Genomic DNA, 27,975 nt, shown 5'->3' on the forward strand with positions numbered 1-27,975 from the left:
GCCCGCCAGGGGGTTTCTGACGTCAACAACTACATCCCGCCGCCATCAACCTTCAACGTGCTTCTTGGCTCCTCCTGGTTCGATAAACCTTGGTTTCTTTCTGAGGGAAAACTTGCTGCTGTGCGCATCATACCTTCCTCTTGGGGTTGCCCAACGAACGTGTGAAATACACGCCATCAAGCTCTTTTTCGGCGCCGTTGCCGGGGAGATCAAGACACGCTGCAAGGGGAGTCTCCACTTCTCAATCTCTTTACTTTGTTTTTGTCTTGCTTTATTTTATTTACTACTTTGTTTGCTGCACTTATATCAAAACACAAAAAAATTAGTTGCTAGCTTTACTTTATTTACTATCTTTTACGCTATATCAAAAACACAAAAAAATTAGTTACTTGTTTTACTTTACTTAATATCATGCATGTTTTTATTTCACTAGTTAAGCATAATGGAAAACAACAAAAATATGAGAGATCTTTATGAACTTTATCTTGAATTAGGACATGATGTGTTTGAAGAGAGAATTAAAAAACCCATGGAACTTTATATGCATGCTAATGGGAATGTTATTACTATGGATGCTTTGAACACCATTGTTGCTAATGCTATGGAAAATTCTAAGCTTGGGGAAGCTGGCTCTGATGAGCATGATATTTTTAGTCCCCCAAGCATTGAGGAGAAAATTTTCTTTTATGATTACAATATGCCTCCTATATATGATGATAGCCACTTTGTTGAATTTGCTCCCACTACAACTAATAAAATTGATTATGCTTACGTGGAGAGTGATAATTTTATCCATGAGACTCATGATAAGAATTCTTTATGTGATAGTTACATTGTTGAGTTTGCTCATGATGCTACTGAAAATTATTATGAGAGAGGAAAATATGGTTGTAGAAATTTTCATGTTACTAAAACACCTCTCTATGTGCTGAAATTTTTGAAGCTACACTTGTTTTATCTTCCTATGCTTGTTACTTTGCTCTTCATGAACTTGTTTATTTACAAGATTCCTATGCATAGGAAGCATGTTAGACTTAAATTTGTTTTGAATTTGCCTCTTGATGCTCTCTTTTGCTACAACTACTATTTCTTGCGAGTGCATCATTAAAACTGCTGAGCCCATCTTAATGGCTATAAAGAAAGCACTTCTTGGGAGATAACCCATGTGTTTATTTTGCTACAGTACCTTTGTTTTATATTTGAGTCTTGGAAGTTGTTTACTACTGTAGCAACATCTACTTATCTTAGTTTTGTGTTTTGTTGTGCCAAGTAAAGTCTTTGATAGTAAAGTAAATACTAGATTTGGATTACTGCGCAGAAACAGATTTCTTTGCTGTCACGAATCTGGGTCTAATTCTCTGTAAGTAACTCAGAAAATTAAGCCAATTTACGTGAGTGATCCTCAGATATGTACGCAACTTTCATTCAATTTGGGCATTTTCATTTGAGCAAGTCTGGTGCCCTAATAAAATCCATCTTTACGGACTGTTCTGTTTTGACAGATTCTGCCTTTTATTTTGCATTGCCTCTTTTGCTATGTTGGATGAATTTCTTCGATCCATTAATGTCCAGTAGCTTTATGCAATGTCCAGAAGTGTTAAGAATGATTGTGTCACCTCTGAACATGTTAATTTTTATTATGCACTAACCCTCTAATGAGTTGTTTCGAGTTTGGTGTGGAGGAAGTTTTCAAGGATCAAGAGAGGAGTATGATGCAATATGATCAAGGAGAGTGAAATCTCTAAGCTTGGGGATGCCCGGTGGTTCACCCCTGCATATTCTAAGAAGACTCAAGCGTCTAAGCTTGGGGATGCCCAAGGCATCCCCTTCTTCATCGACAACATTATCAGGTTCCTCCCCTGAAACTATATTTTTATTCCGTCACATCTTATACACTTTGCTTGGAGCGTCGGTTTGTTTTTGTTTTTGTTTTGTTTGAATAAAATGGATCCTAGCATTCACTTTATGGGAGAGAGACACGCTCCGCTATAGCATATGGACAAATATGTCCTTAGGCTCTACTCATAGTATTCATGGCGAAGTTTCTTCTTCGTTAAATTGTTATATGGTTGGAATTGGAAAATGCTACATGTAGTAATTCTAAAATGTCTTGGATAATTTGATACTTGGCAATTGTTGTGCTCATGTTTAAGCTCTTGCATCATATACTTTGCACCCATTAATGAAGAAATACTTAGAGCTTGCTAATTTGGTTTGCATATTTGGTTTCTCTAGAGTCTAGATAACATCTAGTATTGAGTTTTGAACAACAAGGAAGACGGTATGGAGGCTTATAATGTTTACAATATGTCTTTTATGTGAGTTTTGCTGTACCGTTTATCCTTGTGTTTGTTTCAAATAACCTTGCTAGCCTAAACCTTGTATCGAGAGGGAATACTTCTCATGCATCCAAAATACTTGAGCCAACCACTATGCCATTTGTGTCCACCATACCTACCTACTACGTGGTATTTATCCGCCATTCCAAAGTAAATTGCTTGAGTGCTACCTTTAAAATTCCATCATTCACCTTTGCAATATATAGCTCATGGTACAAATAGCTTTAAAAACTATTGTGGTATTGAATATGTACTTATGCACTTTATCTCTTATTAAGTTGCTTGTTGTGCGATAACCATGTTTCTGGGGACGCCATCAACTATTCTTTGTTGAATATCATGTGAGTTGCTATGCATGTCCGTCTTGTCTGAAGTAAGAGAGATCTACCACCTTTATGGTTGGAGCATACATATTGTTAGAGAAGAACATTGGGCCGCTAACTAAAGCCATGATTCATGGTGGAAGTTTCAGTTTTGAACATATATCCTCAATCTCATATGAGAATAATAATTGTTGCCACATGCTTATGCATTAAAGAGGAGTCCATTATCTCGTTGTCCATGTTGTCCCGGTATGGATGTCTAAGTTGAGAATAATCAAAAGCGAGAAATCCAAAATGCGAGCTTTCTCCTTAGACCTTTGTACAGGCGGCATGGAGGTACCCCATTGTGACACTTGGTTAAAACATGTGCATTGCAAAGATCCGGTAGTCCAAGCTAATTAGGACAAGGTGCGGGCACTATTAGTATACTATGCATGAGGCTTGCAACTTGTAAGATATAACTTTCATAACTCATATGCTTTATTACTACCGTTGACAAAATTGTTTCATGTTTTCAAAATAAAAGCTCTAGCACAAATATAGCAATCGATGCTTTCCTCTTTGAAGGACCATTCTTTTACTTTTATGTTGAGTCAGTTCACCTATCTCTCTCCACCTCAAGAAGCAAACACTTGTGTGAACTGTGCATTGATTCCTACATACTTGCATATTGTACTTGTTATATTACTCTATGTTGACAATTATCCATGAGATATACATGTTATAAGTTGAAAGCAACCGCTAAAACTTAATCTTCCTTTGTGTTGCTTCAATACCTTTACTTTGATTTATTGCTTTATGAGTTAACTCTTATGCAAGACTTATTGATACTTGTCTTAAAGTACTATTCATGAAAAGTTTTTGCTTTATGATTCACTTGTTTACTCATGTCATTACCATTGTTTTGATCGCTGCATTCATTACATATGTTTACAAATAGTATGATCAAGGTTATGATGGCATGTCACTTCGTAAATTATCTTTGTTATCGTTTTACCCGCTCGGGACGAGCAGTAACTAAGCTTGGGGATGCTTGATACGTCTCCGACGTATCGATAATTTCTTATGTTCTATGCCATATTATTGATGACACCTACATGTTTTATGCACACTTTATGTCATATTCGTGCATTTTCTGGAACTAACCTATTAACAAGATGCCGAAGTGCGAGTTCCTGTTTTCTGCTGTTTTTGGTTTCAGAAATCCTAGTAACGAAATATTCTCGGAATTGGACGAAACGAAGACCCAGGGGCCTATTTTTCCACGAACCTTCCAGAAGACCGAAGAGCATACGAAGTGGGGCCACGAGGTGGCCAAACCACATGGCGGCGCGGCCAAAGGGGGGCCCGCGCCGCCCTGTGGTGTGGGCCCCTCGTTAGCCCCCCGACTCTGCCCTTCCGCCTACTTAAAGCCTCCGTCGCGAAACCCCTGAGGCGAAAAACCACGATACGGAAAACCTCACCGAGACGCCGCCGCCGCCGATCCCATCTCGGGGGATTCCGGAGATCTCCTCCGGCACCCCGCCGGAGATGGGATTCATCTCCCGGAGGACTCTACACCGCCATGGTCGCCTCCGGAGTGATGAGTGAGTAGTTCACCCCTGGACTATGGGTCCATAGCAGTAGCTAGATGGTTGTCTTCTCCTCATTGTGCTTCATTGTTGGATCTTGTGAGCTGCCTAACATGATCAAGATCATCTATCCGTAATACTCTATGTTGTGTTTGTCGGGATCCGATGGATAGAGAATACCATGTTATGTTAATTATCAAGTTATTACATATGTGTTGTTTATGATCTTGCATGCTCTCCGTTACTAGTAGAGGCTCTGGCCAAGTTTTTGCTTTTAACTCCAAGAGGGAGTATTTATGCTCGATAGTGGGTTCATGCCTGCATTGACACTTGGGACAGTGACAGAAAGTTCTAAGGTTGTGCTGTGCTGTTGCCACTAGGGATAAAACATTGGCGCTATGTCCGAGGATGTAGTTGTTGATTACATTACGCACCATACTTAATGCAATTGTCCGTTGCTTTGCAACTTAATACCGGAGGGGGTTCGGACGATAACTCCGAAGGTGGAGTTTTTAGGCATAGATGCAGTTGGATGGCGGTCTATGTACTTTGTCGTAATGCCCACTTAAATCTCACTATACTTATCATGGCATGTATGTGCATTGTTATGCCCTCTCTATTTGTCAATTGCCCGACTGTAATTTGTTCACCCAACATGCTTTTATCTTATGGGAGAGACACCTCTAGTGAACTGTGGACCCCGGTCCATTCTTTAATACTGAAATACAAATCTGCTCGCAATACTTGTTTTACTCGTTTTCTCCGCAAACAATCATCTTCCACACAATACGGTTAATCCTTTGTTACAGCAAGCCGGTGAGATTGACAACCTCACTCGTTTCGTTGGGGCAAAGTACTTTGGTTGTGTTGTGCAGGTTCCACGTTGGCGCCGGAATCTCTAGTGTTGCGCCGCACTACATCCCGCCGTCATCAACCTTCAACGTGCTTCTTGGCTCCTCCTCGGTTCGATAAACCTTGGTTTCTTTCGAGGGAAAACTTGCTGCTGTGCGCATCATACCTTCCTCTTGGGGTTGCCCAACGAACGTGTGAAATACACGCCATCGTAAGGTTTTCCGTATCGTGGTTTTTCGCATCGGGGGTTTCGCGACGGAGGCTTTAAGTAGGCGGAAGGGCGGAGTCGGGGGCTGACGAGGGGCCCACACCACGGGCGGCGCGGGCCCCCTTGGCCGCGCCGCCATGTGGTTTGGCCACCTCGTGGCCCCACTTCGTATGCTCTTCGGTCTTCCGGAAGGTTCGTGGCGAAATAGGCCCCCGGGTCTTGATTTCGTCCAATTCCGAGAATATTTCGTTACTAGGATTTCTGAAACCAAAAACAACGAAAACGACAGAATCGGCACTGCGGCATATTGTTAATAGGTTAGTTCCAGAAAATGCACGAATATGACATAAAGTGTGCATAAAACATGTAGGTATCATCAATAATATGGCATGGAACATAAGAAATTATCGATACGTCGGAGACGTATCATCGCCTACATGATAAACACATCTATGAACTACCAGTACCACATCAAAGAACAGCGAGGTAGGTAAGATCGGCCTTACAGTCAAAGGAGCCACACACAGCACCGAGGTAGGGGAAGCAGGGACCCTGGCGGAGTTGCAGCCAGCACCACCATCCCATTGGAAGATGCAGGCAGCACCACCGTCCCCGTCGTAGAGTCAGATGGAACCTGAAAAACGACCACAACCTCCATCGGCGATGAAGAAATGTCCTACAATGGATTCGTTCAGACCCCGGTTGTGTACCCATAAGATCTAGATCTAAGGCCAGGGTTCGCAGAAGCTTACCACAACCAAAGTCATCGACGCACACGTAGAAGACGACCATCCTCCGCGGCCACTAGCCGCCGCCACAGCCGCCGTCGCCTCCGCAAGCCTTGCCGACCGTGCAGGTGAGGTAGAGCCGGCCATCTCGCTAGATCGGGGATGCTGGATGAGCTTGAAATGGGGGGAAATGGAGGATTTGGATTTACCGGTGAGAGAGCGGCCCCTATATACGGTGGCAAAAATTCAAGCGCGGTGACCGAATTCATGGTGCCGAGATTTCGCCGTCCCGCGCGAGCTCCCGCCATCTCCCGCGGTGGCTCTGCAAGGACGCCGCATTCTCCACTTCTGCGGAAACGGGGGTGACTCGCTAGAAACGGCCGAACCGGGGGTTCCTCCAGAGCCTAGACCGAGGGTGATTTGAGAACCGATTCCTGCGAAAACGCGGCGTCGATCAGGAAACCAAACGAAACAAAAAAAGTTGGACCGATGCGTGCCAAGGAGCATGCAGCCTACCAAACACGCCCTAGTATGTTCGTTGCGTCTCTTTGCCTAGAGCCGATCATCGGTTCCACCCCAACAACGATCAGTGAGAAGCAAGAACACCACTCAGCGCACACTGTGGTTTGTCATTGGTCGGTCGCATGCTAGAAAACTTGGGGTCTGTTTGGGTTGTAGCCCGGTGTCCAGCCAAGGTTGGACCCCAAATTTTTAGATCCGTGCCAAATTTTTTGTCAGGCGTTTAGGGTGTGCTTGGATTTCTACTAAAGTATACCTTACCAATTTTTTTTATCATAGCCAAAAGATTTGTTCTTGTTTGAATGGTTGCTAAACTTTTTGGCTTGCCAATGCTTCACTACCAATTTTAGTTCATTTTTTTAGCTAATATTGACCAACTTATGGGCAAGGAATAGCTGAACCAAAATATTGGCTAGCCAAAATTTTGGTAGGGCAATCTTGGGCACAAACCAAATACACCCTTACTTTTTTCGCCAACTCCTGGGCAACCGGTGGGCGGCTGGAACCTGCGCCAAATAATTGGCGTGCTCTTGTTTCGGTAGGGCTGACTTGGGCGCCCTAAGCCATCGAAACAGCCCCTTGGTGACCCAAGCCCACTGCCGAGTGCGCCAGATGGAAGGCTCGCCAACGCGCTTCACACCACCACCACGCTCCGCATCACACTCGTTGACTTCCCTGCACTACAGTGTGGCCCTCTCATCCCCAAGCTGGAGTGGGACTCGTCACCACCCAGTAGGGTGGACTCCTGGCGCATCAAGCTAGAGCTGCCTGACCTTGCCACAACATGATAGGTTAGTCATCCGTGTGCCGAACCAGGAGCAAGAGGAGGTGTCAGTTACCACATTACATCTCTGCTGCGTGACCTGGACGGTCCATCGGAGTTGCCTGGACTTTGGGTCCCCGTACCTGTTTTGGAGGCAACGCCACACCCGCCGAGTCGGATGATTGCGCGAACCTCCCGATGGCACATGAGTGGTCGGCGGCGAAGAACAACATCATCACCCTGGCCTTCGACAATGACGTGGTGGCAACAACAATGAGACGCCGACGAGGAGGAGTAGATCTAGGTTCAGTTCAGTTCATTTTTCATTTCCGTTCAAACTTTGTAGAAAATCCTAAGTTTGAATGATAATTAGATGAAATTTGAGTTTTTCTTGTCAAATCATGATTTAGATATAGTTTTATAAAACTATACTGTACTAGAGAAGCGTAGTAACACAAAATCGTGGACGTAGGTTTATCTTGACCTTGCACTTCCGATGTTGAATCGAACGGCCCAAGAAAACACCTTCCTGCGGGTCCTTTTCTGCCCTCTCCGCCTCCAGTCTGCAGCACACCCTACCTCCGCCGCCATGGCCGCCGCCGCAGCGGGGGCGGCGCCAACGACGGCGAGGAAGGCCCTCCTCTCCACGACCTCCACCCTCCTCTCGTCCTCACTCGCGCGCAGCCGCCGCAGCCTCTCCTGTTCCGCTGCATCGGCCGCCGCCCCGCGCATCTCGCAGCAGCCGCCTGACCTGCTCCGGTGGGTGCAGCGCGAGGGAGGGTTCGTCCACCCAGCTCTCCGCGTGGCCGATCATCCCGAACACGGTCTCGGTGTGTCCGCCACCGCGGCCGACGGCGTTATCCCCCCTGGAGCCGTCCTCATCGATCTCCCTGGCCGCATCCCGCTACGGCTCCGCCGCCCCGCCGATGCTGCGGACGCAGTACTGATGCAGCTTGCCGACAAAGTCCCCGGTATGGCTCATCTGGAACTATTACTGCGGTTCGTTATATTCTAAAATATAGCGCGGTGACTCAATCGTGGATTCGTGGTTGTAATGGTGAATGCAGCAAACGTAAGATGTACTATTTCGATAGTAAATTCAGTGCATAACTGTTGCAATCAAGAAAAAACATTGGAAATCTTCTGTATTAACAATAGTATTATTAACTTGTGAAGTAGACATTTCAAAAACAGTTTCCACAAACCTTGAATAAACCTATCACGGTTTCCCTGTTCATTTTGTTGAACTAGCCATACAGCCCAAGTAGAGGTTATACTAGCTTCTTATTCTGCCAGGTTGGACTGGTTTGTCCTAACCTGTTTTTGAACGCCTCTAGATAGCCTGAAACAGAGGAAATGCACATTGTCAACGCTATGTCTATTTTTTTAAATCTAAAAAAGTAGGCATACGTAGCGTCGATGATGAATGCACTTCCTTTGTTTCTTGTAGTTTGTAGCTTAGAATTCAATCGTGGGCTAAATTCTGTCCTGAACTGTTGGTGTTTGCTGCTGGAAGGTACCATTTGTCGATATGAAAATTCATTGTTGATGAAACTTATTAGGCTCCAGCTAAAAACTGTAGTCTGTAGAAGCTGAGATTTGGAAGAGTGCAGTGACTTGTAATTAGTATGCTATTCAGTTCAAAATTATATAAAGGCTTTCAGTTTCAGACCTTAGATTTTTTTGGCTAAAAAACCAGAGTTGCTGAATATCTCGTGGCGCAACCTGTGGGAGTAATTAACCGGAAGCCTTCTGAGGCCCGGAAACCAGGAAACGGCATCGTAACAGTCAGGTTGGCTGCACTGGCAGGCCACGGAACACAAAACATCCGTGAATTATATTTGTTATCCCTGAGAATAATAAAATACTTTTCCAATCCCGTTTTCTTTGTAGACTACAGTACACTGGCACAGCCACACTTGTTTTCCTTTTGCCCGCCCCATGATAAAAATGCACTTGCTTTCTTTCTCTGAAGTAGTTTTTCTCGTGTCAAACCCTCCTCATTTTTGTGCATATTGAATTGTTTAAACCTGGACTCATGTTTTACTGTTGTTAACTTGTTCTATAACACATCCTTCTGTGTTACTGATGTTACCTCATGGTTGAATAGCTGCATGATGCTAATTTATGTGCCCAAACTATACTACGTACTTTTGTTTAGTGTATGGGGTGGTTTCTATTCTGTATTCGCTTTTAAGAAAATAATTTCATTCTGCAAGGCGAACTGCCTGTATTAAGTAGTAAATCCAATCCTGTGGGAAGCGTGTGACAGAGGAACTGTGGGCAATGAGACTGGGCTTGAGGTTGCTTCAAGAAAGGACAAAATCTGATACGTTTTGGTGGCCATATATTGCGAACCTGCCAGAGACTTTTACGGTACCGATATTCTTTCCAGGGGAAGATATAAAGAACCTGCAATATGCTCCTCTCCTCCACCAGGTTGTTAAAACCCATAGTGACTTTTGTAGCTAGTGGATACTTACGGTATTTCCCTGTCCCTTTTCTGACTGATGCTATTTCAGATCAATAAAAGGTGCCGCTTCCTTCTTGAGTTTGAGAAAGAGGTAACGCAGAAGCTTGGTAATGTGCCCTCCGGAGATCACCCGTTTTGTGGACAAGATGTGCACTCATCTTCCCTTGGATGGGCTATGTCAGCAGCGTCTTCGCGAGCATTCCGTCTGCATGGTGAAATCCCGATGTTGTTGCCTCTTGTTGATATGTGTAACCATAGTTTTAGCCCGAATGCTAGGATTGTCCAGGTTGGAGATGTAGACAGCCCTGATATGTCTGTTAAGGCAAGTATTCTGCAAGCTTGCAAGTCTAAATTACCGTTATCGCGCCCATAAAATTGCTGATATTCCTGTTCTTTAACCAATTATCGTGTTCTCATTTGCACATCGGCTTCACAAATGTTGATGTTATAACTAGTAGATAGCTTATGGTTTGTAGAAACATATCGACAGTGGAAGTAGCGATAATATTCCTGTTAGAACTCTCATTATCTTATGATACTCTGGACTGCCATGCTAGCCATTCGTGAGTTATGACTGTCATGTGCCTGTTGCCTTTTTTTAGTAGCCTTCTTTAATTCCATTTGTAATGTGGGTATGCAGTTATTAAGCATGTTGTTAATCTTTAAGCTAGTACTATTAATTGTTAGGCTGTATATTGGTCACTCTTGGATTCATTTTGCAGTTATCAACTTACAATATTGTGTATTCCCTTATCGAACAGTACTTACTGCCACTATTAGATGTTGCATCTCCTGTTCGTAGAAACAATTAGTTCCCTTGGCTGCACAACTTATATTCAACTGATTTACTCCATACATGTAGTTTTTACTGTACAATGTCTCTTCTTGTGGAGCATGCAAAATGTGTTCTTGTTTAGTAATTTTCATGTTGTGCTGTACACAGGTTGTTGCTGAGACGCAAATCGATAAAAATGCGGCAGTCACCCTGAACTACGGTTGCTACCCCAATGATTTCTATCTTCTTGATTATGGATTTGTAGTAAAATCCAATCCATATGATCATGTGGAACTGAGCTATGATGGAAATCTTCTTGATGCTGCTAGCATGGCAGCAGGAGTGTCTTCCCCCAACTTTTCAACACCAGCTAAGTGGCAACAGGATATCTTGTCACAGCTAAATCTGCATGGAGAGGGTTCTGTTCTGAAGGTTTCACCCACATTCTTGCACCTATAATTTATTTGTTCTACTTCGTGGCTCTATGAATTCAATTCTACTGGGTGCAGTATCCGTGTATCAGTCTGGACCTGCTACGTTTTGGCTGTGAACATGACTTCTTATTTCCTTTCAGGTCAGCTTAGGTGGTCCAGACATAGTTGACGGGCGCTTATTAGCTGCCCTGCGAGTCCTTCTCGCAGCTGACCCAGAGACTGTGGGCAAGTATGATCTGAAAACTTTGAAGTCACTTAGCAGTAGTGCTCCTTTAGGCCCGACCGTTGAGGCCTCAGCGCTCCGAACTGTTCTGGCACTGTGTGCCATTGCTCTCCAACACTTCCACACCAAGATAATGGAGGATGAGGCTATCCTAAAAGGCGAACCCCCTCTTACTACTGAGCTGGCAGTCCAGTTTAGATTGCAGAAGAAGCTGATGCTGGTCGATGTAATGCAGAACCTTAGCCGGAGAATCAAGATGCTACCTGCAGAGAAATCTGCCGTATAGGATATTAAGTTTCGGGATAACTTTGTCAGGCAACGGTTATCGCTCTGTACTGGTTATTAGAGACAACAATAAATCCCCAATTTTGATCGTTCACCATTTCCACTTTTTTGGTCCATGTGTAACGTGTTATGAGATCAAGAGAAATCTTAAATTATCATATCATTGTTTGTCAAGACCGTCTCCGCATAATGGATGTTGAAAGAAATGTAAGTTTGTATAAACTAGTGTCTTGTTCTACTGAGCCGGTTCTTGAGGAATAGAAGAATTCTTCTATCCAAACCACATCATTCAAACATTGAGACTTTTTGAGATATGAGATGATATCTTTGAGGGAAATGAATGTTGAAAGAAATGTAAAATACTGTCTTCAGGAATAGGAGAAATCTTTTATTCACTGAAACACATTTTTCTTGCATTCTCAGATGGGAGATGATATCTTGTGGTAAATGCATGATGAAACAAATGTAAGTTCTAAGATTGTGCCTTGTTCTACATAACCGGTTCTTCAGTAAGTTGTAAGGAGTAGGAGAAATCTTGTAAATTAGCCTCACCGTTCAGAAAGTTCAGGTAGGGGGTGCCATCTTCAGGGTTAAGATGTACCAGCTGATCAAGTGATCACGTACAACTTGTAATCTAACGCTTTGTTCAGAATCTTTTTTCACAAGCATGTTCTCGTCGGTCCGGCACAGAAGAAAAGAAACAAAACCACAGCCCCCTCTAAAATACTACATGGTCTCTAAACTGAAAAAGGAAGACTGACAACAACTCAGACATAGTAATGCTCGCATTTTGGTGTTGGCTAGTCCTGGTCCGGCCAGCTTGTGTTTTGCGCATCGAGGACGAGCGAGCAAAGTATTAACGATATCATCATGAGGATGGGAGTAACATCCATCCATCCATTTACTGGATCAACGGAGGAATAGGAGAAATCATTTAACTGAACCGCATCGTGAGACATTTTCATATAGGATGACATCTTGAGGCAAATGAATGTTGAAAGAAATGTAAGTTGGTATAAAACAGCGCCTTTCTCTACTGAACCGTTCTTCAGGAATAGTAGACACTTTCAGATAGAGATGGCATCTCAAGGCAAATGAATGTTGAAAGAAATTTAGTTATAAGATCACGCCTTGTTCTAATTAACCGGTTCTTGAGGAATATAGGAGAAATCTTCTTACCGAAGCGCATCGTTCACAGTTCAGATAGGAGATGACATCTCGAGCCAAAACCAAAAGAGGTATCAGCTGAGCACGCAGAACTGTAATGTAAAGCTCTATATATTCAGGATCTGTTTTGGGAAGGAACAAAAAGGCAGTATGATCTATAATACCTATCCTGCACCTAATAAACTGAGAAAGGAAGAGGGTGACAACAACTTAGACACAAGTATTTACAGGATCATCAAGATGGGGATAACAAAATCCATCCATCCGAGAGGACAAAGGTAACCAAAGAAAAGCAAAATCCTAAATACACGACGAGGGAGGACGGAGAGGAGAGGAGACGACACGCGTCCTCCTCCTCCCTAGGAGTCGCCGCCGATGGAGATGGCGGGGCGGGCGGCCCTGCCGAGCGGCGAGCGGGAGCGGTGGCGGCCGAGGTCCCGGAGGACGAGCCGCATCTCGGCGACGTGGGGCTGGTACGTCTCGTGCACCTTGACCTTGTCGCCCTCCTCCTCCTTGATCTTCCTCACCTGGCTGTGCACCACCCTCGCCGCCGCCTGCCGCTGCTCCTGATCCCGGAAGTTCTCCATCGCGAATGGACCTTACACCTCCTTACACGTAGTAGTAGTTTCTTGTTTCTCTTGCGCTTGTGGATGGAGGATGGCGATCACCGATCAAACCATGTAGCGTGTCAACCCTGCGCTGCATGAGGCGGGGCGTATAAATAGCTGGGGGTGGATCGGGGCCTGACCGGTTCCCACCCGCGCCGCCGTTATTGCTGGGGACGACGAGCGGCGTACGCGTGTGCGCTCCGGTTTACCCGATCCGCGGCAGCATATCCTTCTCTTTTCGCCGTCGCTTTTCTTCGCCGATCTTTCCTTCTTATTTTGGCATGACGACGACGGATCGCGTCTACGTGCCCGGTCGGGTAAGCGCATACATACATGCATATCCGTTCCTAATCCATGTACAGGTTGACCTTGCCCTTGCCGCCTGGTGTCTATCCGTTGTCCATGTGTGGTCCTAGGCGTGTCCTGCCCGGAGCTGCTTCTGTTCCATTTGGATAGCTTCCACCCGAGCAGATTTGCTAAGAAAAGGACTCTGCAGATCCTATACCCGTGCCGAGAGCACGAACACGATGATTTTATTATATCTTTCCCGTGTGCCTCTTTGCTAGTCAATTGAGAGCAAACTTTATTTTTAGTCTGATAATGTTATTAAATCTTAGTTGCAACTTATGTTGCAAATAATAATTAGCACGAATTACAAAGTAAATCTAACGGTCTGAATAATTATCCTTACTTGTATCTCAACTTGCAACTCATATATACTAATCATGATGCAATCTAACGGTGTAGAACTTGACTAAGTATGAACTTAATTCTCAGTTAGCCGAAAACTAACAAATCCTTACCTTTCAGCTGTGTGTGCACACGAGGTCAGGATTCAAACGGGGCAAAACGAACGAAATCGAGCGGTGCCATAGTACTTTTTTATGGAGGAAGTGCAATCGAATATAGAAACCTCGAAAACAAATATGCGAAGACAGATATAGACCAAATATGGTGCAAACGCACATAGGTGCGGATGTTCGCCGAAACCAAGAGAGTCCTTGAATCATTTAACAAACAGATCTCATACATTCAAACAAACCAATAAACTTGTACCTAAACTCTAATGTGTCTAATCGATTTAATACGGAATAGGGGAAATTTTGAACCATGGAAGCCTCGTCGAACGGACGATGGGATTACGTGGTCGCAAGTTTCGGGATGAACCGCTTTGAAAGTTCAGCTTCCTAGGTCATGTAATGGGCGTGTTGGACGAGGTCATGCACATCAACCCTAAAATGGAAATTCCGTTTTCTGCTTTTGCCACATCACATGAGTCAAGGGCACACCTTTCTGCGGGACAACGTTGTCCTGTTTCAGTTTTTGTTTCCACTAAAAGTATCCATCTTCATCTATGTTTCCATGAAATTACGTTTCCATATTTTCATTTTATTTCCGGTTTTTCGTGGAAAAGTCAGAAACTTTTCGCTCAATTTTTTTTTGAAACTAGGCAAAAGATTTACCATTTTTATTGATAGATAAGAAGATTTAGAAACAACAAATGCCTAGGACAAACCCTATGACTTCTTAAGGGAGCATACTCTCCCACAATTACATTCTCAATAATTTAGCAACGGCTAAACTTCAAGCTCTTGCCTATCTTTGATCTTCTACGACGATGGCCGCTGGGGAGGAGTGGTGGCAGAAAATTCTAGAGTTGCGCTACTTACAAATCTCCCAAGAATCAAGCATGATTTTTCTCTCTGTCTTTTCCTCTCTGAAGAGTAATATTTGTCCATACTCATCAACAGAAGTGCCCAAGACACGGCGGACACGTTGTTGATTCCACACTAAGCAAGGATCTCCTTCCACATTTGGGTGGTGAATCTACACTTGTAGAGGAGGTGCCCTGCCGATTCTTGAACTTGAGATAATTTCCACAATTTTGCCTTTCACTCCATTTTCATTCCTAGAGCGAGGTATTTTAATTTCTCTAGTGGAGTTGACATGTGACACGGCAATTAATTGCAGTTAGCGAAACGACCGCGTCAGCTTTACGTGTTGACAGTGTTGTGTGATCACGAGGAGAGAGAGAATGGTGCCGGAAATGCGTACTCGAAAATTAATCTGGTGGCCGGTGGCGTCTGGGGGACCAGTTCCTCTTCGCCTTCCTCGTCGATGTTGCGGTTGATGGCGTGGAGGCGGATAGTGTGGCGGGCGAGCGTGATGGTTGGCAGGAGGTGTTGCCGCGGCGCTGCCTGCGCCGCCCGGCTCCGCTAGCCCCAACTTTTGCTCGCCCCCTGTCCCTTCTTGGCTCAAGGGTAGATGTTGCAGGTGTCTTGCTCCTGGTCACCGCGTTGCGGTTTGCTGTGAACCCTTCAGGTGCTCTCGATGCCTCGAGAACGGTCATCGGGCGCGTGTTTGTCGCAACGCTTGGCGTCCTCTCAGTTGGTTGGCCAGCCATGTCGCATTGTCACCCCGCCAGGCGAATGCTCCTCGCCGGGCCCAGACTGAGGTCTCGCTCCCGTCCGTTGTGCCTTGTCGTCGATCATGGGCATCAATTGTTGCTGCTCCTGTTAGCTCTTTGGCCTCAGCGGATACAAAATCTGCTCTGGAGGTGCAAACTAAGTTGCTTCAAGAGGCCGTCCGTCCTCTTCAAGAGGTTGTTGACTCCTTGCACGGTTGGATGCTTGCGGTTTGGGGCTTTCTGGAGCGCGCGGAAGCTGTGTTGGGTAGGCTCTCCCGCATCGTTGATCCATTGGTTCCTCCCGTTGTTGGCAAAGTGGGCATGAGCGGAGCGGGCCTTCATGGTTGTTTCTCTCCTCGAGCTAGGGCGAGCTCGGCAATCACGACTCCGGTCATGCATATCTTGCCTGATCTCATGGAGTTGTGTGGCGGTGTGCTTACACCTCCTTTCGTCGAGGAAGTGAGGCCCGACTCACACGAGTCCTCGGATGTGACTTCTCCGTCGTGTCTTGGCTTTGAGAAGTGTGATATTGTTGACGCTGCAGTCTCTATCTCGCCTGAGTTTGACAGGCAAGTGGTTCCTATTGGTGATGAGGTTTCGGAGACAGCGGTGCCTGGAGCGGTTGTCGCCAGAGAAGTTTGCGATTTTCTCGCTACCTTGGCTATTGCCTACCCTGGACCTGCAGCTTGGCTAACGGGTGCCCCCTATGTCGTAGGTTGTCCTTTACGGCTCGATGTTGGAGTATCGTGTTTGAGTGTTTGTTAGTGTCGCGGTGTTGGAGTGTCTTGATTGTGGGTGTGTGGGTATGTTGTTGTGTGGGCTTGACCCTGTTGCTGTAGGTTTTCGCTCGGTTTTCTCCTAAAAACTGAGCACTCTTCTTAATTAATAGACGAGGCAAAGCTTTTGCCTCCGTTTAAAAAAAAAATTAAATTAATCTGGATAGAAACCAGACGCAGCGGCTGTCGATGGAGGAAGGGTGGCTACAAAGCGCCCGCGGATGGATCGGCCGACATGCCTTGATCGCCTCGGCGTACGTATAGGTGTATATGCCACAGAACAGACACTTCTTCAGCAGGCACCGTGTTGAAGTTGGACCCTTTCATTGTCGCTTTGTTGTCGCAACGGGTCGACCAAAGACGTCGCATTCAGTATTCACAATTACTCTTCTTGTAGCGCTTTGTAGGCTGCGAATCCAGCTCTGATTCGCAAATCTGGAGAAAAGGAACTGTGGGTTATTGTCATGATCCCGAGCATATTAAAAGGTGATTTAGAGAGTTGGAGCTTCAGAAATATTTTTTCCAATAAATTATTTGGTATGTATGATACAATAATCTTATTAATTCGATCAAATATCACACAACCACGTTATTAGGTGTAGAATTTCACAAAACCACAATCAAATAAAATTTCGCCAGAAAATCATTTTTTTTAGTAGGTTGTTTTAGAAACCTGATTCTTAGAATGTACCCAGTTTTTCACACACAGGTCCATAAATCGGGGCGCACACGACAAATGAGGCGGCTCTCTTGCAAGCATGGCATGAACTAAATCGTTTGGAAGTTATCCCATGTTTTTAATAACTTTCGGTGTTTTCTTAGTAATAGACAAACTTTACTTACAAATCTGAATTTTTTTCTTAATTCTAACTATATGCAGTTAGTAAACTGAGATTTTATTTAGCTCACTTCGCCTTTAATTTTTTTGCGTTTGCAACTTGACTTGAGTCCCAATTGTGTTACAAATGATTGGTTTAAACAAAACCATACACTTTGGTGGTAAATTCTGAGTTGTTGTGCCTAGCTGTTTACAAGTTTTCGCATGTTTTGTAACTATCGACAAAACATTCAAAATTTTAGATTTATAAATGATGTGAGAAACTCTCCGGGTGGACAACTCCACGCGCCTTCCACCAACTCTAGACGCACCACCGGAGCGAGGATAGGGTGGAGAGGACCTTATTTTGACTTTGAGATGTAGCCGCCGTCTCACCATCTGGAATAAGACACTAGAAAAAACCTTAAAAAATAGGGTCATGGTGCGCCACGTCTCCAAGGCCCTAAGGGCATCTCCAACCGGGCGACCCAAACGGACGCGCTGGGCCGTCCGTTTTGGGCCGTTTGCGTGGCCGCCCGGACACGCGGACAGCGCCCCGCGTCCGCGTGTCCGTTTGGGTCGCACGCGGCGCCCAACGCGGCGACCCAAAGAGACGCCACGTGGTTCGTCTTCGTTGCGCGGCGCTGCGCCATGGCAGGCCTCGACGGGACAGCCATGGTGGGCGGTGGAACGCGCGGGAAAGATCCCGCGCGCACCAAGGTTCCCGCGCGCTCGCGCCCAAGTTTCCCGCCAGACCGCCGGCTATAAAAGACGGCGGCGGTCTCACACAGACCGCATCACCGTTCTCTCCCCCTCCATCTTCTCCGGCGCCATGCCGCGCACCCTGCAGGCCACATGGGCCAAGCTCTCCCTCGCCGCCCGGGCCAGGTTCCCGCGGACGGAGGAGGAGGAGCGCGCGGACTCGCGGTGGGTCGCCGACGACGAGGCGCTCCGCGTCGCTGCTGAGACGGCGGCAAAGAAGGCCGGTGATGCGGAGATGGGGGAGGCGGCCGCGGAGGGCTGGCACGAGACCGCGGACGGCTGGTACGAGGCCGCGGAGGAGGGGGCGGCCGCCGCGGAGGAGCCCGTCGCCGAGGAGGACCTCGCGCTGGCTGATACGTCTCCGACGTATCGATAATTTCTTATGTTCTATGCCATATTATTGATGATACCTACATGTTTTATGCACACTTTATGTCATATTCGTGCATTTTCTGGAACTAACCTATTAACAAGATGCCGAAGTGCCGGTTCCTGTTTTCTCGCTGTTTTTGGTTTCGAAATCCTAGTAACGAAATATTCTCGGAATTGGACGAAACGAAGACCCGTGGCCCTATTTTTCCACGGAGCTTCCAGAAGACCGAAGAACACACGAAGTGGGGCCACGAGGTGGCCAAACTATAGGGCGGCGCGGCCCAAGCCCTGGCCGCGCCGACCTGTAGTGTGGGCCCCTCGTGACGCCCCTTGACCTGCCCTTCCGCCTACTTAAAGCCTCCGTCGCGAAACCCCTGATGCGAAAAACCACGATACGGAAAACCTTACTGAGACGCCGTCGCCGCCGATCCCATCTCGGGGGATTCCGGAGATCTCCTCCGGCACCCTGCCGGAGAGGGGATTCATCTCCCGGAGGACTCTACACCGCCATGGTCGCCTCCGGAGTGATGAGTGAGTAGTTCACCCCTGGACTATGGGTCCATAGCAGTAGCTAGATGGTTGTCTTCTCCTCATTGTGCTTCATTGTTGGATCTTGTGAGCTGCCTAACATGATCAAGATCATCTATCCGTAATTCTATATGTTGTGTTTGTCGGGATCCGATGGATAGAGAATACCATGTCATGTTAATTATCAAGTTATTATACATGTGTTGTTGATGATCTTGCATGCTCTCCGTTTCTAGTAGAGGCTCTGGCCAAGTTTTTACTTTTAACTCCAAGAGGGAGTACTTATGCTCGATAGTGGGTTCATGCCTGCATTGACACCTGGGACAGTGACGAGAAAGTTCTAAGGTTGTGTTGTGCTTGTTGCCACTAGGGATAAAACATTGGCGCTATGTCCGAGGATGTAGTTGTTGATTACATTACGCACCATACTTAATGCAATTGTCTCGTTGTTTGCAACTTAATACTCGGAGGGGTTCGGATGATAACCTCGAAGGTGGACTTTTTAGGCATAGATGCAGTTGGATGGCGGTCTATGTACTTTGTCGTAATGCCCAATTAAATCTCACTATACTTATCATGTCATGTATGTGCATTGTTATGCCCTCTCTATTTGTCAATTGCCCGACTGTAATTTGTTCACCCAACATGCTTTTATCTTATGGGAGAGACACCTCTAGTGAACTGTGGACCCCGGTCCATTCTTTAATACTGAAATACAAATCTGTCGCAATACTTGTTTTTACCGTTTTCTCTCGCAAACAATCATCTTCCACACAATACGGTTAATCCTTTGTTACAGCAAGCCGGTGAGATTGACAACCTCACCTGTTTCGTTGGGGCAAAGTACTTTGGTTGTGTTGTGCAGGTTCCACGTTGGCGCCGGAATCTCCGGTGTTGCGCCGCACTACATCCCGCCGCCATCAACCTTCAACGTGCTTCTTGGCTCCTCCTGGTTCGATAAACCTTGGTTTCTTTCTGAGGGAAAACTTGCTGCTGTGCGCATCATACCTTCCTCTTGGGGTTGCCCAACGAACGTGTGAAATACACGCCATCAAGCTCTTTTTCTGGCGCCGTTGCCGGGGAACGAAGAAAAGTTACACCACGAAGATTTCTAACTCCCACGTCAACTACACGCCAGCTCTTTTTCTGGCGCCGTTGCCGGGGAGATCAAGACACGCTGCAAGGGGAGTCTCCACTTCTCAATCTCTTTACTTTGTTTTTGTCTTGCTTTATTTTATTTAATACTTTGTTTGCTGCATTATATCAAAACACAAAAAAAATAGTTTCTAGTTTTACTTTATTTACTGTCTTGTACTCTATATCAAAAGCACAAAAAAAATTAGTTTACTTGCATTTACTTTACTTGATTCATCATGTTTCCTTTTAATTTTACCGCAAAGAACATACCGGTAGGACAAGGGTCTATAATTGGGAGGAACAATATAGAAGAATTTTTTACCCATGTTAGTACCATTGAAGATTTTGAAGATAGACACTTGGTAGAACTTGCTCCTACTTATGAAATTGCTGCCGCTGCTTTAGTTCGCCTGTTGGAAACTAAATTTGTTAATCTCAATCCTATAATCCAACACATGTTTCTTACACTTGGTGATTTGGAAGAGGGGGAAAAGAAAGATTTTGTTTTAGAAACCCTTCTTAGAGAATTTGGTGGTCTAGCAAGAGAGGCTAGAAAGGTCTTCGCTAAATTTAATATGCTTGGTTCTCATACTAATTTTGTTAGTCTCCTTGAAAAAATGGACATGGATAGGATAAGGTATACTAATAATGCTAATGATGGTGGGGAGATCAAAGCACCAATACCATGCAAACTCCTAGCTATGAATGATGCACTAGAAAATAACTATGCTTGGCTTGTTCCTGAAAATTTGTTCGATGAGAGTAGCAAGCCCAAGACTAATGAAAAGGGAGACACTGAAACTTATGTATCCAATATACTATGCATGGTTGAGAAAACTCCAAACCCCGCTGTAGGTGCACCACCCTTCGATAATACTTGAGATACACTTTCTGCGCCTAGCTGAAAGGCGTTAAAGAAAAGCGCTTATGGGAGACAACCCATGTTTTTACTCCAGTATTTTTGTTTTATATTTGTGTCTTGGAAGTTGTTTACTACTGTAGCAACCTCTCCTTATCTTAGTTTTATGTTTTGTTGTGCCAAGTAAAGTCTTTGATAGAAAAGTAAGTACTAGATTTGGATTACTGCGCAGTTCCAGATTTCTTTGCTGTCACGAATCTGGGTCTATCTCCCTGTAGGTAGCTCAGAAAATTACGCCAATTTACGAGCATGATCCTCAGATATGTACGCAACTTTCATTCAATTTGAGCATTTTCGTTTGAGCAAGTCTGGTGGCCTAATAAAATCCATCTTTACGGACTGTTCTGTTTTGACAGATTCTGTCTTTTATTTCGCATTGCCTCTTTTGCTATGTTGGATGAATTTCTTTGATCCACTAATGTCCAGTAGCTTTATGCAATGTCCAGAAGTGTTAAGAATGATTGTGTCACCTCTGAACATGTTAATTTTTATTGTCCACTAACCCTCTAATGAGTTGTTTCGAGTTTGGTGTGGAGGAAGTTTTCAAGGGTCAAGAGAGGAGTATGATGCAATATGATCAAGGAGAGTGAAAGCTCTAAGCTTGGGGATGCCCCGGTGGTTCACCCCTGCATATATTAAGAAGACTCAAGCGTCTAAGCTTGGGGATGCCCAAGGCATCCCCTTCTTCATCGACAACATTATCGGGTTCCTCCCCTGAAACTATATTTTTATTCGGCCACATCTTATGTACTTTGCTTGGAGCGTCGGTTTGTTTTTGTTTTTGTTTTGTTTGAATAAAATGGATCCTAGCATTCACTTTATGGGAGAGAGACACGCTCCGCTGTAGCATATGGACAAATATGTCCTTAGGCTCTACTCATAGTATTCATGGCGAAGTTTCTTCTTCGTTAAATTGTTATATGGTTGGAATTGGAAAATGATACATGTAGTAACTCTAAAATGTCTTGGATAATTTGATACTTGGCAATTGTTGTGCTCATGATTAAGCTCTTGCATCATATACTTTGCACCCATTAATGAAGAAATACTTAGAGCTCGCTAATTTGGTTTGCATATTTGGTTTCTCTAGAGTCTAGATAACATCTAGTATTGAGTTTTGAACAACAAGGAAGACGGTATGGAGTCTTATAATGTTTACCATATGGCTTTTATGTGAGTTTTGCTGTACCATTCATCCTTGTGTTTGTTTCAAATAACCTTGCTAGCCTAAACCTTGTATCGAGAGGGAATACTTCTCATGCATCCAAAATACTTGAGCCAACCACTATGCCATTTGTGTCCACCATACCTACCTACTACATGGTATTTATCCGCCATTCCAAAGTAAATTGCTTGAGTGCTACCTTTAAAATTCCATCATTCACCTTTGCAATATATAGCTCATGGGACAAATAGCTTAAAAACTATTGTGGTATTGAATATGTACTTATGCACTTTATCTCTTATTAAGTTGCTTGTTGTGCGATAACCATGTTTCTGGGGACGCCATTGACAAGGGATTAACTTGTCAATGCCTATGGATTGTAGGCTAGGGTTTAGTTAGAAGTAGAGGGCAAGTAGATCTCGAAGGTTTCAGCCGAAAAGTACTCGACGATTATGAAAACTAGGGTTTGCAGACAATGATTCGATGATCTCCTCGTCCCTCGACTCCCCCTTTATATAAGAGGTGGAGCCGAGGGTTTCGTTTTGTACAAGTTACGGAGTCCGGGACGGTTTCTACCTCATCCCGCCAGATTACAAACAACACTTCCTATTACAATTCTACTTTCCTTAATATATCTTGGGCTCTCGAACCTTCTTATTCTTCGGGTAGTGGGCCTTCATAAAACCCCGGGTACTATCTTTGGCAGGCCCATTTGGGATGCCTATGTCGATAGCTCCCGAGATTTTGCTTGAATCGTAGAATCGGGGAAAATCTCCACTCGCTTATTCTTATTCAACAATTTAAACTTTTCTATATTTCTTTATATAAATTTCTATATTGTACAGGGATATTGGTAGTTGGGGCTAGTTCATCTGACGGATCGGGTACTAGTTAACTGCTCTAGTGGCAATCCGCAAAAACCTACTTCAAGATCACGTCCCTGGACATGATCTCGGGATACTGGTGCAAACTTCGACAGGTGCCGCTTAAGGTCTTACCATTCTGTCGAGTCCCAGTCAAATTTATCAAGTACCTAACGCGTCCGTTAGGATTTTTCTTCGTATCTGTTGATACGGATAAAAGTAGCAGAGCGCATTCTTCGGCGATGCCACGCCCAGCAGAATGGATCTGGGGTCTTACCTTCGCAAATTTGCAGCATTCAGAAATTGATCGCAACTTTGGCGTTCTGAGAATATATTGTCGAGTGCTTTTCCGGCTGTTGGAATGGCACATTTTATCGAGTCAAATATGACTTATATTAATCTCCCGATGGGAGTATATGTAGAGTTAACTATAACTCGAAATATACTCTCTTGCTTTTCTATCTTTCTTTCTTTTTCTTTTTATATTTCATCGGGCACGCGAACAGCGTTCCCGATGGGAGTAGCCCCCGAGGCTACAGCCAAGAACTTGTGCTTGGTTGTAGGCTCCCAAAATTTCTATATTTGCCATAGTCGAAACTTTACTTTTATCAAAGTAGCCCCCGAGCATTTGGGCAAAAACTTGTTTCTGACCAAAGGCTCCCGAAGTATGCAAATAACTTGTCCTGTCGTCATTCTCCTTTTATTTTTCTTGTCGACATATTTTCCTTTGTCAAATTCTCTTCAGCTCTATTAATGGTCGAGATTTTTCTGCCTTGTGGGTCCATTGTTCCCACCACGTTGACACGTCGTGCAAGTGGGGGACACACGTCCTCCGCTTTTCCTGGCGCACGTTCGGTAACGCCTCTTCCATTCCATTTCCGTAAAAATACCCTTTTACCCTCATATTTACTAGATCTCCTTTCACCACACGATTTCTTCATCCGACGGTTCATTACTTCTCCTGAAGCCTATATAAACCTTTCTTCAACCTCCGTCCACTCCTTCGCTTGCGCCGCACATCTGCTCCCCTTTGCAAAAACTCCTCTGCGCCCATCTCTTTCTGATCTTCTGCGCACACGAACACTGCTTTTCCAGTGCTGTTGATGCCACCGCGTGCGCGACTCACCCGCCACAGCACTCCGGAATCCAAGATGGCCGCTGAGGATCTTGAGTGGGAGAGATCCAAAATCTCCAATCAAGATGTCAATATGCTGAAGCGGCTTGGTCTGATGAAGAAGGAAGACGCCATCCGCTTTCCCAGCGAAGAAAGCTACCCCAAGCCTCCAATGGAGTACCGGGTTAGTTTCGTTGATCATCTCATCCGCGGCCTCTCTACCCCAATCCATGATTTCCTCCGCGGTCTTCTCTTTGTCTATGGGATTCAGCTGCACCAGCTGACCCCCAATTCCATCCTTCACATTTCTATTTTTATCACGCTTTGCGAATGCTTTCTTGGAGTCGCTCCTAATTGGGCTCTTTGGAAGCGCATTTTCTGCCTTCGCCGCAATGGCGCTCACAACGCCACCTACAACATAGGTGGTGTAGTTATCTCGTGTCCGAACCGATGTCGATTATTTCGACGTCAAATTTCCCGACTCTGTCCAAGGATGGCGCAAAAGGTGGCTCTATATACACGAAGAAAGCGCCAATTCCGTGGAACACAACATAGTTCCTTTCGACGGAAACGCAAAAATCCAACGCCGCTACTCCTGGGACGCCGAAGCTTCCGAAGAAGAGAAAAAGGCGACAGAAGCTCTTATGTCTCGTATTCGTCAGCTCCAAAATACTCGAGGCAAAGAGTTATCTGGTGTCCAAATCACTGCCTATTTTCTTAGGATTAGAGTGCAGCCTCTTCGAGCTCGCAAAAATCCCCTTTGGACGTATTCTCGGTGCCAATGACGCCAATAGGCTCTCCAATGATCTTTCCGTGAAGGACTTGGAGAAGCTTATTCGAAGAATTACCTCGCCGAGCAAGAGGGATCCTATTCCTTCCTCTTGTCGCGTGGAACCCTACAGCTCCACCAATCCTCTCCCCGAGGTATTTTGTCTTCTCGAATTTTTATCTTGTTCTGAATTTTCCCTGCATCTCATTGCATTGATATCTCTCTATTTTTCCCTTTTGCCGCTATTTTCCTGCAGAATCATCCTACTATGGCTTCCCTTCCTCCTCTTCCTGAGGATGGAGAAGTCGAAGAAATGGGCATTGTCACTGATGACAATCAAGAAGCTCCATCCTTTGTGAATGATCCCGTGGATTCTCGAAAATCTGCGGGATCTTCCGAGGACACTACGTCGGTCCAATCTCCTCCTCCCGCCGTTTCTCCACCGAAGAAAAGGAAGAGGAGTAATGCCGAAGATTCCGGCACATCCAAAGCCGAAGAAGTTGTTCCTTCTCATCCGAAGGCAGCTTATGATCCTTATATTGAATCCCTCGTCAGTTCGTAAGTTTTCCTTGACTTCCCCTTATTTCTGTAGTCGAAGTTTTTCCTTGTCTTGCTTTTTATGCTATTTGATCCTCACTCGCAGTGATGACGAGGAAGAAGTACCAACTCGTGACGTAGCTCTTCGGACGAGCACGTCACATACTTTAGTTATTTCGGAGAAGCCTGTTGAAGGAGAAGAATCGTCGCCTGCTGATGTCTACGGGAGCTTCTATTCTTGTAGACAGTGTTGGGCCTCCAAGAGCAGAGGTTTGTAGAACAGCAGCAAGTTTCCCTTAAGTGGATACCCAAGGTTTATCGAACTCAGGGAGGAAGAGGTCAAAGATATCCCTCTCATGCAACCCCGCAACCACAAAGCAAGAAGTCTCTTGTGTCCCCAACACACCTAATAGGTGCACTAGTTCGGCGAAGAGATAGTGAAATACAGGTGGTATAAATAAGTATGAGCAGTAGCAACGGTGGCGAGAAAAGTGCTTGGCGTGTAGTTGATGGTGGTGGTATTGCAGCAGTAGTAACGCAAGAAAACAAGTAACAAACAGTAGTAACTCAGCAGTAGTAACGCAAGTAGTAGTAAACAAGCAGTAGTAACTCAGCAGTATTTAGGAACAAGGCCTAGGGATTACACTTTCACTAGTGGACACTCTCAACATTGATCACATAACAGAACGGATAAATGCATACTCTACACTTTTGTTGGATGATGAACACATTGCGTAGGATTACACGAACCCTCAATGCCGGAGTTAACAAGCTCCACAATAATGCTCATGTTTAAGTAACCTTTAGTGTAAGATAGATCAACGCTACTAAACCAAGTACTAGCATAGCATGCACACTCGTCACCTTCATGCATATGTAGGAGGAATAGATCACATCAATATTATCATAGCAATAGTTAACTCCATAATCTACAAGAGATCATGATCATAGCATAAACCAAGTACTAACACGGTGCACGCATCGTCACCTTTGCACACATGCAGGAGGAATAAACTACTTTAATAACAAATCACTAGAGTAGCACATAGATAAATTGTGATACAACATGCTGCAATCATAAAGAGATATAAATAAGCACCTCACTATGCCATTCAATGAGTAAGTATTCTGTGAAATATGGCCTAAGAGACCCACACGGTGCACACACTCGTCACCTTTACACACGTGGGACGAGGAGTCTCCGGAGATCACATAAGTAAAACCCACTTGACTAGCATAATGACATCTAGATTACAAGCATCATCATATGAATCTCAATCATGTAAGGCAGCTCATGAGATTATTGTATTGAACTACATAGGAGAGAGATGAACCACATAGCTACCGGTACAGCCCCGAGCCTCGATGGAGAACTACTCCCTCCTCATGGGAGCAGCAGCGGTGATGAAGATGGCGGTGGAGATGGCAGCGGTGTCGATGGAGAAGCCTTCCGGGGCACTTCCCCGCTCCGGCAGGGTGCCGGAACAGAGATCCCGTCCCCGGATCTTGGCTTCGCGATGGCGGCGGCTCGGCGGGTTTCGTGGGTTTCGTCAATTGGTATCGGGTTTTCTGATCCAGGGGCTTTATATAGGCGAAGAGGCGGCGCAGGAGGGCCGACGGGGGGCCACACCATAGGGCGGCGCGGCCCCCTCCGGCCGCGCCGGCCTAGGGTTTGGTGGCCCCGTGGCCCCCTCCGGTCCTTCCCGGGTGTTCTGGATGCTTCCGATGAAAATAGGAACTTTGGCGTTGATTTCGTCCGATTCCGAGAATATTTCGTTACTAGGATTTCTGAAACCAAAAACAGCGAGAAAACAGGAACCGGCACTTCGGCATCTTGTTAATAGGTTAGTTCCAGTAAAATGCACGAATATGACATAAAGTGTGCATATAACATGTAGATAACATCAATAATGTGGCATGGAACACAAGAAATTATCGATACGTTGGAGACGTATCAGCATCCCCAAGCTTAGTTCTCGCTCGTCCCGAGCAGGTAAAACGATAACAAAGATAATTTCTGGAGTGACATGCCATCATAAACTTGATCATACTATTTGTACAACATATGTAGTGAATGCAGCGATCAAAACAATGTGTATGACATGAGTAAACAAGTGAATCATAAAGCAAAGACTTTTCATGAATAGCACTTCAAGACAAGCATCAATAAGTCTTGCATAAGAGTTAACTCATAAAGCAATAATTCAAAGTAAAAGCATTGAAGCAACACAAAAGAAGATTAAGTTTCAGCGGTTGCTTTCAACTTGTAACATGTATATCTCATGGATAATTGTCAATGCAAAGCAATATAACAAATGCAATATGCAAATATGTAAGAATCAATGCACAGTTCACACAAGTGTTTGCTTCTTGAGGTGGAGAGAAATAGGTGAACCGACTCAACAATAAAAGTAAAAGAATGGTCCTTCAAAGAGGAAAGCATCGATTGCTATATTTGTGCTAGAGCTTTGATTTTGAAAACATAAAGAGAGCATAAAAGTAAAGTTTTGAGAGGTGTATGTTGTTGTCAACGAATGGTAG

At 44.9% G+C, this 27,975-nt stretch overlaps 2 protein-coding genes across 2 annotated transcripts; one reads left to right on the forward strand and one right to left on the reverse strand.

Moving 5' to 3' along the window:
• The first annotated feature begins 7,877 nt into the window (after positions 1-7,877).
• LOC124693071 (actin-histidine N-methyltransferase) lies at positions 7,878-11,651 on the forward strand. The gene is made up of 5 exons (XM_047226525.1): positions 7,878-8,274; positions 9,576-9,742; positions 9,826-10,098; positions 10,720-10,983; positions 11,126-11,651. The coding sequence occupies exons 1-5, from the start codon at positions 7,893-7,895 to the stop codon at positions 11,492-11,494; spliced, it is 1,455 nt and encodes a 484-aa protein (XP_047082481.1). The 5' UTR covers positions 7,878-7,892; the 3' UTR covers positions 11,495-11,651.
• Positions 11,652-12,753: 1,102 nt separating this feature from the next.
• Positions 12,754-13,313, reverse strand: LOC124688268. The gene has a single exon (XM_047221970.1). It carries the CDS (start codon positions 13,245-13,247, stop codon positions 13,020-13,022), a length of 228 nt encoding a protein of 75 aa, XP_047077926.1. The 5' UTR covers positions 13,248-13,313; the 3' UTR covers positions 12,754-13,019.
• Positions 13,314-27,975: the final 14,662 nt, after the last annotated feature.

Source organism: Lolium rigidum, chromosome 2, assembly GCF_022539505.1.
Source record: "Lolium rigidum isolate FL_2022 chromosome 2, APGP_CSIRO_Lrig_0.1, whole genome shotgun sequence".
NCBI classification, from domain to species: domain Eukaryota; kingdom Viridiplantae; phylum Streptophyta; class Magnoliopsida; order Poales; family Poaceae; genus Lolium; species Lolium rigidum.

Excerpts from the sequence above, each read along its gene's own strand:
- LOC124688268 (XM_047221970.1), bottom strand. The coding sequence starts at position 13,247 with ATGGAGAACTTCCGGGATCAGGAGCAGCGGCAGGCGGCGGCGAGGGTG.
- LOC124693071 (XM_047226525.1), top strand. The coding sequence starts at position 7,893 with ATGGCCGCCGCCGCAGCGGGGGCGGCGCCAACGACGGCGAGGAAGGCC. Across the intron at positions 8,275-9,575 it reads GCTTGCCGACAAAGTCCCCG|AGGAACTGTGGGCAATGAGA; the intron begins GTATGGCTCATC and ends AGCGTGTGACAG. Across the intron at positions 10,099-10,719 it reads GCCCTGATATGTCTGTTAAG|GTTGTTGCTGAGACGCAAAT; the intron begins GCAAGTATTCTG and ends TGCTGTACACAG.